A 16,095-nucleotide genomic window follows, 5' to 3' on the forward strand; every position below is an offset into this window, starting at 1 on the left:
CAGATTTTCCTTCCATCTTAATCTCGCAGTGTTCATGGTATTATTCTTTTCAAATTTAGTAGGCTGGTTATGGGACATTCTGCCTTTCTGTGAGTAGCTGCCGTTAGACAGCATAACAAATGGTTACTCGTTTCATTTTCCTCATCTGCTCGGTTAGCTTTGGGCCCCACCAGCAAACACAAGGTTTTATTGAAAATGTTAGTATTTTGATAATAACGTTTTCTTTGCTGGTTATGAAATGCCAATGTCAAAGCTAGCTGTCAAAGCTCCCCAACCTGTCGCCCTGGCTGAGTGATTCTGTCCTTTGTGGAGAAGATTTTTGGACTTAGACGTGCAGCCCATGCTGACGTTGACCTCCAGATATGGCTAACATTGGAACTGCCCAGAAATATCCATCCATTTAAATATTACCATAGCAGGATATTTAAAATGGGGGTGGGGTGGGGTGGGGGCGGGGGTGGGAGGTGTCTCTGGAGCTGAGTTTGAATCCTGGCTCCATTACTTGCTTAAGGGACCTAAATACCAAATAAATTATCCTTTTTAAGCATAGTATCTTCATCCATAAACTGGAGATAGTATTGTCAGGAGCAAATAAGATAACCCATGGACCTGTAAATGATTTTTTTTTTTAAATTGAAGTATAGTTGATTTACAATGTTGTGTTAGTTTCTGGTGTACAGCATAGTGATTCAGTTATATTCTTTTCCATATTCTTTTTCATCATAAGTTATTACAGGCTATTGACTATAATTCCCTGTGCTATACAGTAGTTTGTCTGTTCTGTATATAATAGTCCCAAACTCCTACTTTATCCCTTCCCCTGTCTCCCCTTTGATAATCATCAGTTTGTTTTCTATGTCTGTGAGCCTGTTTCTGTTTTATAAACAACATTAGTACTTAAGAATGCATGTGAAGTGGGGCTTAAAAGCTGCTTATTTACTAGGGCAGTGGTCTGGAGCTGATTACACACTGACCCTCATGTACCCCATCTGTGTAGTAGGAATGATAGAGCAGTTCATGGTTTACAGTTGATTTCAGAATTAAGTGAGATGATTCTTACAAAGTACTGTGCCTTTAGTAACAGTTAGTACTCAGCGTCCGCTCTTAGTACTGTTCGTGGCTATTTTGATTGTTCTCAAAACACAGTTTCCTTGCTCCCACTCTTGGAGGTCGTGATACGGGTACCCAGAAATACAGATTTTATTTCTAAACAAGTTTCCTAGTCATAAAGTCCTGCCCGGGCCTTTGGTTCAGCATTTCGGAACCACTGTTTCCATCATTCATAGCCATCAGTGGCCACTTTAAATCCTGAAGTGAAAGTGTGTTTCACTTACAAATAAAATCCATGATGTTTTTCTAAAGAATTTTGTTTTTCATGGGGACCACTTTCTTTACTGTCAATATGAATAGATCCCATCTGTAACTCTTACAATTGCATTTGTTTCTTCTCTATCAATTGTAAGTTTAGTCCCTAAAAATATAATAGTGATTCCTAAGGTTTATGACGATTTTCATCAGGTATCTTATTTTGATCACAAATTTCTGACTGAATGGAAAATAAGAAAGCTGACTATTTTGTATTTTCAGTGATTTGCTCTTTTATTATGTTCCCCTTGTATGCCCCATTTATATCAGGTAACCCATAGTCATCCAGTGCCTGCTCTTCCCAGTGTGGGTAACAAGGGTGAGGAAATGAAAGTTATGTCCCTGTCCTCAAAGCAGTGTGTTCTGATATTCTGTAGGGAAGCTCCTTGTCCGCCCCTTTTTAAAGCTCTGTCGACAACATTGCTAGATTTTCAGGTGCAACCAACACAGGTATGTGGGTTTCAGAGAGAAGCCTTGACAGGGTATCTCTTGATATTCTGAGTTAAGATGGAGAAATGAGGATTCATGGTAGATTGAAAAACTCTTCCCAGGGAATTCTGGATAATGCACCACTGTAATGATGAAGAGTTCTATCTTGGGCCCTGGCCTTTTGAGCATTTTTATCATCAACCTGACAAAGGAGATGGATTTATTAAATTTGAGAGTGGCACATTGCCGGGAGGGCCTAGGTCTGAAATTAGATGATAATATCAGGATCTCCCCAGCTCCTGAGGGGCAGGAATGATGGGTTAAAATTAAATATGATGTAGCAGAGAAGCAACAGGTAGTGCAGCCAAGTGGAAGAGGTGTACAGACTTTGATCACAGCCTCAGTGCTTGCATTCCTGGGAAGTGAGTTTGTTTTCCACCTGAAATAATGGGTATATTAGTAGCTTGCAGGGTTTCCTTGTGGGGTTATGATGTAAAATCACAGTGAGGAACTAATGACTTCTCGGTAATACTGGCTTTTTTCTAGTTATCCCATATTAAGGTTAAAATAGAATTACCTCCTTTAATATGGGTCAGACTTTTAACAGTCACATGAAGAAGACCTGAGGATCTGTTTTGCCCACAGAATTCCATGATGCTTTTCTTCTCAACCTTATTTTCTATTATTGCCCCCTCCCTAAGGAGCCTTTGTAGACATTTTACCCCAGCAACCCCCAGGTCATGAAATTTAAATACCATTGATAGACTGTATATCTGATTACGTGCTTTATGTGTGTCTGTGCTTTTAAGATGAAAATAGAAATACATTTTTGCCCCAAAGAACAAACTTTCATCCTAATGGGGCAATGAACCCCTGTTACTGTATTAAGAACTCAGGAGTTCCAGAGTTCATCAGCAAAGTTCTTAGGCTAAGATCTCAGAAATACATGTCTGAAATTTTTAAATGTTTTTTGCTGCTGTTGTTAATTGCGGAAGCACTACATGTATTCTCAAAACAAATATCTTTCTAGATCTTAAAAGCATCTTTTGACTTCCATCCCAGGGGTAACCACCATTAACAGTTTTGCAAGCTTCCTCTTAATCTGTGTGTACTTTTTGTCTCTGGTTTTAATTTTGAATTTTTTTTTCTTTACGTGAGATGACATAATTCTGTAATCATTGCTCTGCCACTGGCTTTTTCCCCACTGAGTGATGTCGGATACTCCTTCCTCCGTTTTCTGTTCCTATGACTCTTTCAGATTGAACTTTTAAATAGGTCTTATTAGTATGGTCCAAAGAGTATAAAGGAGTAAGTAGTGAAAAATCTGTTCTTATTTCTTCTCATCTACTACCTTTATGCTTTCTTGAATGTGCTCCCAGGGATACTTCATGTCCATACAGTAAATATATATGTGTCTATATCTATCTATCTATCTATCTATCTATCTATCTATCTATCTATCTATCTATCTATCATCTATCTATCTATCGCCATTTATTTTCTCATTTTTGAAAGTGGTAGCATATTATAATGAATGTTGAGTTTTTCACTAAAGAATATAACTTGAAAGTTCGATCATTTTAGCTTTAAGAGGTTTCTTTTTCTTTCCTTCCTCCCACCCTCAAGTTCCACACTCTTCCACTGCATTGATTTGTCAAGTTTAGTGAACTAGCCCTTTGGTGATGGATATTTATTTTGTTTTTGATTTTGGATACAAGCAGTGACGCGGCCTTGACTAACCTTAACCTTGTATGAATGTGAGTATATCTGTATAATTAACAGCAGGGTTAAGGGCGTGCAGATTTGTAATTTTAATAGTTATTGCCAAATTTTCTTCCATAAAGACTGTCAGTCTCTCAGTTTTGTAAATGAAAGTTCTGATTTAAATACATCCTTGCTAACAGTGTACAATTGAACCTCTTGATGTTTACAAATTTAATAGGTGAAAGAATGCACCTATATAATTTTATTTTGTGTTTCTCACAATTTGTGAGGGACTGCGGTTTTTCCTGTATTAAGGCTGCATTTGTGTTTCCTTTTTATGAACTGTTGGTTCGTATCTGTTGTCTGTTTTTAATGGGGTTTGGGGTCTATTGATTTTTAGACTCTCTTGATAGACTAAAGAACCTTCCTTTTTGTAGGATGAATTACAGATATTTTTGAAGATCATCTGTCTTTCGATGTCTCTTATGGTGCCTGCTGCTGTCAGAAAATTAATATTTCTTCACTGTATTTAATTTTCTCAGTCTTTTTGACTGGGGGTTTCCGTAGTAGGTAGAAGTGTTTTCCCTCCTCTGAATTTCCCCGCAACTGCTTCTTGTGCCTTTACTTATTTATTTTAAGTATTTAAATCTTGGATCCATCTGAAATTTTTCCTAGAGTAGGATTATCTACTTTTCAGCCATTGTATAGTATTAAGTGATGGAAGTAGTTTGCTTAGCAAGTCCCTCCTGATGGATATTTACTTTATTGCCAGTTCCAATGCCTTTTGTTTGCTGCGTGAACCAAACAGACAAGTATCTGACATCGTGGAGTTTACTTTCTCATGGACCATTTTCGGGAAAGAGAAATGAACAAAGTTAAGGAGATACAACATGGATGAGTGGCCTGTCTCAAATAGGTTAACACATCCTCTGATTTGGGGAAATGAAGGGAGTTGTTTGTGTTTGTTTGTTTGTTTGTTTGTTTGTTTTTTGGTCACTGTTGCTTCTGCTAAATTTCTCCAGTTTTTTTTTGTACATTGTCTTACTGGAAGTTACCCACACTGTAAATGTGTTGAAGTAGAGAGAAGTAGAAGTGAAAGCAAGCGGTTCACAGTGTGTCAGAGGACGCAGGATCCATCATGCTGTTTTGGCTTCCCCCATCGGTGTGGCGCTGTGTGTCTAGACATTTCCCCAGATAGTGTTTAATAGTTAATACACTTAGGAGCATACATTCCTCCTTTTATAGTTGTCACAGGAAGGGTGTTTATCATCCTGTCTGCAGCCTCTGAAGTGTTTCCCAGTCCCACAGGCTCCCTCCCGCCACACCAGGCCCCTCAGCTGTTGAGTGAGCGCCTCATAAAACTGGTTTTAATTTCTCGTTCTTTCCCTTTCAGCCCTTATGTTGGGGGGTTGGTCTATACATAGCCCTTGCCAACACCAAGCTCCTTAATTCTGACTCTGGAGATTTTTCCTTTTTTCTTGCTCGTGGTTAGGATTTGTCAGGAGCCAAAGCAACTTCCCTTCCACTGTACTCTGTCGGGCCTGGTCCTGACCTTCGAGAGAAATGGTGTGAAAAAGGCCTTCCTTCCAAAGACGGGAAGTCCCAGCATTGTCTGAACCAGACTGAACCAGACCTTAACTGTCTGTTTTATTTCCCTCCCTCAGAGAGGACTTTGACCTTTGGGAGTAATACAAGGTCATCTCAGTGGGCCTTCCCAACATAGTAACTTGTGCTGTGGTTTGTCTCAGAGGCAGAAGACTTCAGTGAGAGGCAGCTGTTCCCACGAAGACCTTCAGGGATTCTTGTCCTGTGACCTCTGTGTTACCAAGAGTTAAGAATTTACAGCTGGGGACTTCAGAGCCTTTTCCCTCTCCTTTTGTCTAAATGAGATCTTTAAACCCTTCCCAAGTTTATCCTCTCCTCTAGGGAAGGAGGAAAGGAAGAGAGAGGCAGAGGAAGGCAGGGGAATCAGGAGATGTTATCCTGCCATATTCCACCCAGCACGTGTTCCTGATTCTTATCTTTATAATTTGACATTTTGTTTTAATAATGAATGTTGAAGGTGTTGAATGATTTAACTGTTGGCCTCTTTAATCCAGCATTCTGATTGTCCCCCATAGTTTTTAGTCACAAATAGCAGAAAGACTCCTGAAGCTGTTGTGATTATAAAGACACTTTAAAAGTGAGTCGTCTAGAGGTAAAATTTGAATTTCAGGATTGGTTTGATCAGGTCCTACCTCTGTTTTTTTCCTTTTTCTTTCTTTCTTTTTTTTTTTTTTTTTGGTGGGGGATGGGTGTGCTCCTTCCTCTTTACTTGTCAGCTTTGGCTTCTAGCTCATTCCCTCTTGGTTCCAAATCATTTTACTCCTTGCTTCTTCATTCACACTCAAGGAGGAGGGTAGGCTTTTCTCACAGGCTCTGAGCGAAAATCAGAAGCTCTGTTTGACTGGTACCAACCTCTTAGCCATCCCCTCTGACCAGGGAGATCCCTGGTGCTGGTTGGCTTAGTCCTGGGTTGACACCCCTTCCTTAGTCAGTCTCTTATCAAAGAGGATGGGATTAAAGTAATTGCCAAATAACCAGTCAGGCTCTGTTTCTGGAGCCAGGAGCAGGTCACACCATCTAGAGTTTAGGGTTTGAATGTGGTTCCCAGAAGAAAGTGTAGATAGTCGTGTTTGTTCAGCACTCTCAGCACGTACCGAGTGCTGTTGGATGTGCGCTGTACGTCATAATTCATTTAATCCTCACCACTTCCTTGTAGTTACTTTCAGGAATGAATCCAGTGAGGGTGCATGATAGCTGAAATCCCAGAGAATGGTATGTGCCTACGTGATTCTTCCCGGAAGTGTTCTTAAAGAGTTAAGAACTCTGGGTTTTTAGAGATGATCTGATACAATTTGTGTGTAAGGAAATTGAATCACAATAAGACTCAACCGCTGCCACATTCAGCTCCACTTTGCAGAGTTGAAACTGGAATGAAAAGAGCAAATTTGTGACCTGTCACCACTTGTCCCTCTGGCACTCTTGACAGACATTGGTAATTGATCTTGTCTTTATTGGTAAGTAATTGCACAGACATTTGGAGCTAACACGTGGGTTAAAGCTGATTTGCCATCCTTGAACTGGAACTCAGATGGCAAGTCTCCTTACCCAGTGTTCTTTCCACCATGCCATGTGACCTTTTTAGTCTCTGGACAATTGTTCATGTTGTTCTGTGGGAACAATCAGAATTCTGAAAGAGCAGATCTTTGTCTTATGGAGAGTGCTGATTGCTTGAAGACACACTTGACTTGAAGGTTGAAGACTTCAGGTCAGAACCAACTTACCTAGAGTTTATAAACATTTGAGATGTTTGGCATTGGACAGTAAGAACTAACTTTTTTATTAATAGCTCAGATGCTTTTTGTAACCAATTCCATGTTGTGCCTACAAGAAGCAGAAACAAAGTTGGCCCACCTTTGAACAATATTAGTTACATTTTGAATGAATAAACCATTCCAATTAGTAGTAAAATTTTGATTGCTTGTTTGGATATGAGTAGACTCAACCTGAAAGATACAAGTTTTTAATCCCAGGTACACTAAACATACATAGTTCCAGACGTTATCTTTGAAGGACCTTCAGAATCCTCCAGTACGTGAATTATATGCGTGCTCTCGGGGGGGCTTTACTATTGTCATTGCACACACCCATGCAGGCATCAGTCAGTCAGTCAGTCAGTCAACCCGTTTTAGCCTCTGCTCAGCCTGGAGGTCTGTGGCTCAGAACTACCAGGTAGTCATGATTGGCATCTTCACTCACTGTAATACCCTCGTTTTTCAGAACAGTAAAATAGGTTCCAGAGAGACCTTCAGCATCTAGGACCCCCAGTTTAGAGATTGTGCTGTTTCACATTTTACCTGAAATCCATTTGAAACATCTAGTCCTAAAATAGACATTCTGGGAAATTAAACAAATAACAGTTGATATTTAAAAAATCAATAAAGTCGTTCCCATTTCTGGTGTTATTTTCTGATATTCTGGTATTATGATTAGCTGTTGATAGTTACCTGAAGACACACCATTGGTACGAAATGGAGGAATGAAGTTTTTATACCTAAAATTTAAAACCAAAATATGTGCCAAACTATTTTATTGCCTAGAAGGTGAATTTATGTTTTCTTAATTGGCTTAAAAATTCAAAAATTCCTGTCAAAGCATTGAACAATTTCATACCTATACATGAATAAAGTGAAAAACAGCAGAGATCAGCAATATGAATGCTTTTTAGCACTTTTTCCTTTTTTCATAACTACAACAATAAATGCACAAAAGATAATTTAAGCAATCGGGAGTGAAAAATGCAAAAGAATCATTAAGTCCCATAAAGCTTTTTAATTAAAAAATGGAATAGTTTAAAGATGTGTTTTAGATTTGGGAGAAAAACCATTAATTATAATGTTAGGTAAAAAAAAATGAATACACATATTTTTGGATTGTTGCTCTTAGTTAAAAGTAGACACCAAGATGCAGGGTAATAACCCTGGATCCGGGTGATATTTTTAATATAAATTCCTTGAGGGAGGCATTAATAAGCATATTTGAGTAGAAACAGCACATAACATGTATATTAGTTTTGTTTTTAATTAGATTTAGACAGAATTCATTATTTTTAATGGCTTTTCATTAGTGAAAAGAAACCGTTATTTGGATGTATTACAGTAAAATAAATTCAAGGTGTGTGCTTATTTTCTGCAAGGAACCTCTTAGGTATTTAAAGAAACCATTGTTTGGAATACAAATCATAGACAGGTATTTGAAATTCCTTGCTTTCAGACAAAAGTATGATTTATATGCGATAAAAACAGCACTTTTATCTCTTTTTCTCAAGTCAGGTATTAATAGTGAAATACACAGAAGTGAGATGGTTTACTTAAACTGTAGAAAAGTCTTGCTGCTGACCAGTTGTATTTGCTGATCGTGAATTTTCAAGTAGTATTGCTGGAGGTGGGGGACAAAATTGAGCTGTTCCTCTCACATTTTTATTGAATTCTTCTTTGAACACAGTGACTTAGTTTTGGTTCAGAATTTATGCATGTCAGCCAAGTTCTTCAAGTTAAATCTGCCTTAAAGAAACACAACATCAGGCAGGATCTCAGATGTGAGCCCAGATTTGCAGTATTTGCTGTTATTTTCACGTGGGGAATTGTCTGCCTTAAACAGGCCACTTGGAATTAATCTCCAGTTGTGTGCTTTATTCACCCTGCTGTAGAAATACGTCTTCCTGGTTCTAGTCTACTGAATTGTAGCATCTCAAAATGAGAAAAATACAATGACGTGTTAATGGTACACCAAGGAGGTAAGAATGAGTTCTTTTAATGCACAGATGAGCCATAAATTAAGCTAATAATGTTGTTCCTTAAGCATTATTTTTAAAGGTGAATTTCTCCCAATTTTATAAGGTTTTTATGTAACCTTAAATAATGAAATGTCGCCCACAAGCTTGCTGTGTTTTCTAGGCCACCCCTCTTTTCCTTTGCTCTGTGCAAATTCCTTTCCTACAAAGAGAATATGACAACAATCCTGGCGTTATCTTACATATAAATCAGTGTCCATTGTCTTCTTCTGTTAGGCCATAGATCTGCTTCCAAATATATAACAGTAAATCCAGTAAAATCTGGGTGTTAAAATGTAACTCATTTAACAAAACCTAGATTTCATTTGGCTTCTGTGCAGTTTCAGAAATATGTCCCATCTTGTCAGAGGAACCACAGTAGAATGACAATGACCCTACAGACAAAAATGAGCGAGGAAACACATTGGTCACTATTAACTGACTCCAGCCGTTATCAGAGCTCATGCATTTTCTCACTAATTTCCATGTTTGGTTCCACCATTCAGTCTCGGAATAACACGTTGCTTTTTCTGTCATGGCTCCTAAGTTGTCTTTGATATTCAACTGTTTTTCAGTCTTTCCTTGTTTTTCATGACCTCAACATTTTTGAGGCGTTACTTGCCAAGTATTTTATAAAATGTTCCTAGTTTGGGTTTGTCTGATGTTTTCCTCGAGATCAGTCTGGGGTTATGGATTTTTAGAAAGAATCCCTTCTTCTCATGTCCTATCAGGATGTGAATGACAATCTGAGTTATCAAACATGGGGTAAACCTTCATCACTTGGCAGGAAAGGGTATAGCTCAAGTGGTAGAGCGCATGCTTAGCATGCACGAGGTCCTGGGTTCAATCCCCAGTGCCTCCTCTAAAAATAAACAAACCTAGTTACCCACTCCCAAGATAAAAAATAATTAAGTAATACAATGATAAACAAACAAACAAACAAATAAACCTTCACTTGGCTAAGGTGCTATTTACTGGGCTGCTCCACTGGGAATTTGCCTTTTTTGTCATCTTCTACTCCATTTTTGGAAGCTCATTGCTAAATGCTTCGGGCATTGGGATTGAACTTCACCTCGTGAAGGGTCAGCTGCACTTTTGACTCTTTGTCTTCTGCCCAAGTGGGGGAAGTGCCTAGACCTAGTAAACTTCCCTCTAATCTTCAGGGAGTGATTTCCTTCAGATGTCATCTCCTCTGGAAGTCCTATCTTTGTGGAGGTGAGGGGCCCTTCACTCTGTATATCACAAGATGCCTGCAGCCACCCGCCTTAGTCCTCGGTTGGAATGCACTGCTGTTTCGTCCACTGTATAGTCAGGTTCTCAGAGGGTTGCTTCATATTCTAGAACACAGTAATGATGGCAGTAATCATAGCGGCCACCTCTGGCGGAGTTTGTTTTGTTTGGTGCTGTTCTAAGTACTGTACGTGGATTCTCTCACATGACCCTTGCAACCCCCGCCGTCGATACCGACACCGCTGATTTTCCTCCACTGAGCCACAGGCAGCTTAAGTCACCCAAGGGAAGTGTGGCAGCTCTGTCCCCTGACACGCATTTCTTAGCACTGAGCCTGGTACCGAGCAAGTGTTGAGTCAGTATTGAAATGACTACTGTGATGACTTGATGAACGAGGCTGGTCTTCCTTCTTGATTGACCTTCTTTGATTAGAGAGCTCTGTTAAAGCATAGGAAGAAAAATTCAGTCTTAGAAATAACTGTGCTTCCCAAAGGGCACCGAAAGCTAAATTCTATCACATTCCTTTCTTTTAGAAACCATAATTGCCCTTGGTGGGCTTGTTAAGTTTGCACACAGATTCTATCATGCACATCACGTATTTGTAGCTTATTTTGTCGTATCACTGTTCAGGTTAATTTAACGTATTAATAAAGAAAGGAAGGCATACTTCCTTCTGAAGTTGACATCCTGACTCTTGAGACCAGGGGAGTGCAAAGTCTTAGTAAGAAGTCAGCAGATAGAAGTATAAAATTCAAACCCAAACAGTGCACAGAAAACATGCTGTAGTGTTGTGTCATTAGAAGCCAGAACTATGGAAGACCCTTTAATCTCATCTTCCACTTCATGCATTTGTGCCAAAAATACACATAACCATGACGCACTGTGTGTAGGGTTCTGTGCTGGGTCCTGGAATACAGTTGAACAAGACAAAGATGAAGCCTGTTCTCATAGAGAAATGAGCTAGTAGGGAAGCCAGACGTTAATGGAGTAAAGAATAAATTATATTCGTGATAAGATGTCCATAGGAAAATAAGAACCCATTGCCAGGAAAGTACACAACCTGGTGTATTTTTCATGGAAGCCTCCCTCACTAGAAGTCATTTAGTCTGAGATCAGACCTTCAGCCAGGAATTTCACATGCATTCACTGAATTCATTCAGAAGAGAATATTTTTCATCGTAGATTGAGTGAGAATGGCTGTTAGATTTCCGTGGTACTAACATGCCGGCAGTGTGTGTGTCCATCAAGACCTCATTCCTCCCAGACTCTCAGCAGGTGAATGGGAAATTACTTTTGGCAGCCAAACCGCCCTGTGGTTTCTACCCCTGAGCCCTGTGCCTCCCTTTTGAGAAGGTAGCCTTGCATGTTAGGTTGTCCTGTTGGCCTTGGTGGGCTCTTCAGAATGGGTCCAGCTGCCAAAATGCACGTATTCGAAGAAAGAGTCAGTAAGAGGAAACTAAAACACACACGTCTCTTTCTTCTTCTTTCAGGTGAGTAATGTCAGGCCTGAGAGAGGAAGGCTTCTTACTGATTGTTTTTACTCCCCTCAAAACTAGGTGTAAGCTAACCACAGTCTTTATTTAGTGTCATGTTTTTTACTTAAAGGCATTTATTCAAAGTTCTGAAAAACAAAGCATTTGCTGCCTCGTGCAACTGGAAATGATTAATAGTGTAATTCTCAGTCCTTTGTAAAGTGTCTTTAACACTGAAGAGATTTATACAGTGTGGACTGGCAATGGTGCTTCAGTGTGAGAATGGGTAATCGATACTTGCAAGCTTGGAAAAAGTGTTCTATTTCCTGCACTAATGACATAGGGGTTTTTGCAAGGCAAGGGTGTCTGGAGCATGAAGCACTCCAAAGAAGAATTAATTTAAAATCTGAAGTGGAAGATCAGTTTCAATTAAAATTGCGCTTGAACGTATATTGGGTAGAAGTGTGAAAGCAAGCATGCAGTTGGCTTAAATCTTCAGATTGTTACCAGTGAATAAATGAATCTCACTGCTCTGAACCCTGATAATATTTTTAAAGAGTGCTAAAGTATATTTCACCCCTGTCTGGAAGATTATGAGAAATGATGTGAATGGCAAGTACTTTTCAGAGGTAACAGAGTATTTTTTTTTTTAATTTTATTAGTAGGATAACTACAAGATGTCTGTGTGTTTTCACAACTGTTGGCTTGTCTTCATATTTCTTTGGAGTCATATGTGTTTGGATGGATTTTACCATGCATTTTTTCCCCATTGAGTGTAATTTCATTGTAGTAGTGAGTTTCTAAAAGGCATTACCCACACACACACCATATTTTTTAAATATGGTTTTAAAATACCATATTAAAACATGAGTTTCCATAATTCAAGCATGCAAGCCCAACTGTAGCTAACCACAGTTTACAGTTTGGTCAGCCATCCAATATATCAACGAGCCCTTTATTCAATTGTTCAATGGATTCTTTTGGCATCTGGAAGAAAATTTAGAGCGGATGGGATAATTGGACCCACTCCTTCTGTCCCCTTTCCCCTCCTTTTTTTCCTTCAAATATATTGATGAAAGATGAAAATAAAGTTTGGCTGGAACATAGGCAAATGCTCGCTCTGTTCCTCTGTGACTCATTGCGGTCTTAGGGGATCTGACCGAGAGGGGGAGCGACACGAGGGAAGAGCCCTTGACAATGCCTAGTTTAGTTGGAGTCCTACAGTAAAGGCACTGGTGATGCTAACGTTTTCTAGGAAGTGTTAGGACATTTATAAGTGACTTCGAAAGTGCCCCGAGGTTGCTAAGTCTCTGCCAATCAGCGAACGTGTCCTTTCTGATACTCTTTTATGTTACTGGGAAAATGACCCAGGAATAGAGCGAGGCCGAGTTATTTGCCAAAGAACCAGCATGTGAATCATTTTTAAGGAGCTTCGGCGGTTACTTTTGCAGCCATGAAGCATCCTTTACTAGGACCGAAAAAATTTTCTGCAGTTGTCCCTTTGTTCATGGTACCTCTGTTCATATCAGCTGGGAGCTGTGTCAGACTCGGGGACGGGGAAGCCGTGGCCAACGCGTGTGTGGTAGTGGGTTGGGCGCAGGTGTGGACTCTTTTTTCAGTAGGAAGGAGATTTACCCCAAAGTGTCCTGTGCATCACACAAGGCTGGGTATAGAGTGAGGCAGAAAAATACGGGTTCATGGATGGGTTGGTCTCCTAAAGTCACTTTGGCCATTAATTCTCTTTTATCTGATTTGAAAGCTGATCTGATTTTAAAGGTTAAAAAAAAAAGTGTATTTCTATATTTGTTTATACACACACTAAACTTTATTGATTGGGAAGCTTAAATTTTATCTTCTAAGAATCATACAGTTTAGACTTATTCTGCATCTGATTCTCAAAAAGAAATTTATCTTTAATTCTAGCAAAAGACTTTTTTTCTTTTTTCAGCTGACTACTTCTGCTTTGTCATGTGAAGAAGGTTAGAAGTAGGGTGGGGAAAAGTTACAGGGCTTGTTGTCAACTTGGTAGACGTCTCACCTGGGGTATTTCATTTCCGAGTAGGGCAGTTGCAGTGTGTTTCCTCTGCCTGTTTTTGATTGGTGCGCATCCGGGGCTATGTGTTACAGCAACATTCTCTTCCTCTCTTTCTGTGCCATATGTCTCCCAAAGTCTTTTTTTACATGAATGCAGAGTCCAGTCTGAAGGTAACTTTATGCCCCCCCCCCCATCCGATGACAGAAGGATTGAGAAAGAGAAGTGAATGCCTTGTACAAACTGATTAAGCTGAAGAATCTCTCACGGTTACCCAGAAGGAAAACCCTGCTTCATTGCCTACATTTTTTATAATGACTCTCATCCAATGTTGTGTTGCTTTTAATTTTGATTTTTTTTTTCCTTTTCCAGTTCAGAAACTCTCAGGAGCATAGAAGAAAGTTGTGTTCAGTGTAGTATTATTCACGATAGCAGACCTTCCTAAACTGATTAAGGTGTTTTCTCCTGAATAAATAAGTGTTCTCCTTATTTTAGGAAACTTGCTTAAATTTTTTTAAAGAGTATGGACAACTCTCTGACAGCCCTTCTGCTCAGCTCCCTTAGTCTGATTACAGAGAAAGTCAGCAAATGTTTGATTACAAATCAAGAAACAAAACTATCTCAAGTAACGTATCTTTTCTTAAATTTTCTTGCCCTAGCAAGCAAGTGGCTTGGATTCATGGTTTTCCAGTGCACGGAAGTCTTTGGAGTGGGCCATACAGGAAAATGTGTGTTAGGAGATGCAGGGCTTGGCTTTCCTACGTCTGGTTCCTTCTATCCCTGACCCTTCAGCCATGAGGATTGAAGTCTTGTTTTCTTTTAACAGGTGCGTATGGTCCCGAGCACTGGGTCACGTCTAGTGTCAGCTGTGGGGGCCGAAACCAGTCGCCCGTAGACATTTTAGACCAGCACGCGCGTGTCGGTGAAGAGTACCAGGAGCTGCAACTCGATGGCTTCGACAATGAGTCTTCTAATAAAACCTGGATGAAAAACACAGGGAAGACAGGTAGGCGTGTCTTCTCCCCGTGTCTGATGTGAAATGTTTCTGGATGTTTTGGGTGTTTACCTTCACCACAACCTGTCCATTAGCAGTGCACGTTGCTGTAGAGAACATGTAAGTGAGTGACAGCTTTGGAACTGGCCCCTGATTTGAGAAATGGCCACTTGCTTTACTAGCTGTGTAATTTGGGGCAACTCACTTAAGCACTCTGTGCCTCAGATTTTAAAAATATGATAGGATGAAGATATAAATAAATATGTATATGGATAATGAAATTCCCTATCATATCCATTCTGTGTGAAGCCTTACACTGTTGTAAAGATTAAATAGGTCAGTAAACATAAAGTATATAGAATGGACTTGTGGAAATCTGTCTGACATGGTGGCCACTAATCATATATGGTTATATTAAAATTTTAATTTTAATTAATTAAAACTGAGTAAGATTAAAATTCGCTCCCTCATTTTTACTAGCCACATACTGTTTTGTTTTCGACTTTGTTGGGTTGTCTGTTTGTCGTGTTTGAAAGGAGAGGAGAGAGACATTCAGAACTTTGGGGGATATTTTAGGGGGGGACACTATTTATGTATTTATTTATTCATGTATTTTTGTTTCCAGCTTTATTGAGATGTAATTGATACATGACATTCTGCCTTTTCACTTTGCTGTTTATTTCTTTTGCTGTGCAGAGCTTTTTCGTTTGGTGTAGTCTCATTTGTTTGTTTTCCCTTTTGTTGCTTGTGCTTTGGGTGTCATATCCAAATTATCCTTGCCACAGTCAATGTCAAGGAGCTTTCCCCCCGTATTTTCTTCTAATATTCTTACAGTTTCCGGTCTTACAGTTAAGTCTTTAATGTACTTCAAGTTAATTTTTGTGAGGGGCTTAAGATAGTGGTCCAACTACATTCTTTGAATGTGAATATCCCGTTTTTCTAACACCATTTGTTGACAAGGCTGTTTTTTCCCCATTGAGTATTCTTGGCTCCTTTGTCAAATATTAATTGGCCAGATATTCATGATTTTATTTCTAGGTTTCAGATTTCAGAGTCTATTCCATTGACTGATGTGTCTCTTTCTATGCCTGAGCAGTACTGTTTTGATTACCATAGCTTTGTAGTATAGTTTGAAAGCAGCAAGTATAATGCCTCCAGCTTTGTTTTTCTTTCTAAGAATGGCTTTGGTTGAAGATCTTTTGTGGTTTCATAGGAATTTTAGGATTGTTTTAACTATGTCTGTGGAAAATGCCTTTGGAATTTTTATAGGAATTTCACTGAATCCGTAGGTTGCTTTTACCAGCATTGTACTAGCCACTTTGCACGTACTCGGTAACCACACAGGGCCGGTTACCCCCATACCAGGCAGACAGCTAAAGAACGTTCCATCATTGCTAAAAGTTCTGCTGGACAGCACTGTGTCAAATGCACAAATGGAAATAAAGTTCTTACCTTCCTTAAGAATTTGCTTTGTTAATACTTATTATTATATTAG

General features: G+C 39.3%; 1 protein-coding gene across 5 annotated transcripts in view; it reads left to right on the forward strand.

Annotated features, from left to right (window-relative positions):
- PTPRG (protein tyrosine phosphatase receptor type G) overlaps window positions 1-16,095 on the forward strand; it is a 658,718-nt gene that overhangs the window by 361,634 nt on the left and 280,989 nt on the right. For all 5 annotated transcript variants that reach the window (XM_015236580.3, XM_072941596.1, XM_015236598.3 and 2 more), the window contains exon 3: window positions 14,433-14,612. In XM_015236580.3, the coding sequence (XP_015092066.2) occupies window positions 14,433-14,612 (180 nt within the window). The remainder of the gene's footprint in view (window positions 1-14,432; window positions 14,613-16,095) is intronic.

The sequence above is a fragment of the Vicugna pacos genome, chromosome 17, assembly GCF_048564905.1.
Source record: "Vicugna pacos chromosome 17, VicPac4, whole genome shotgun sequence".
Classification (NCBI taxonomy): Eukaryota; Metazoa; Chordata; class Mammalia; order Artiodactyla; family Camelidae; genus Vicugna; species Vicugna pacos.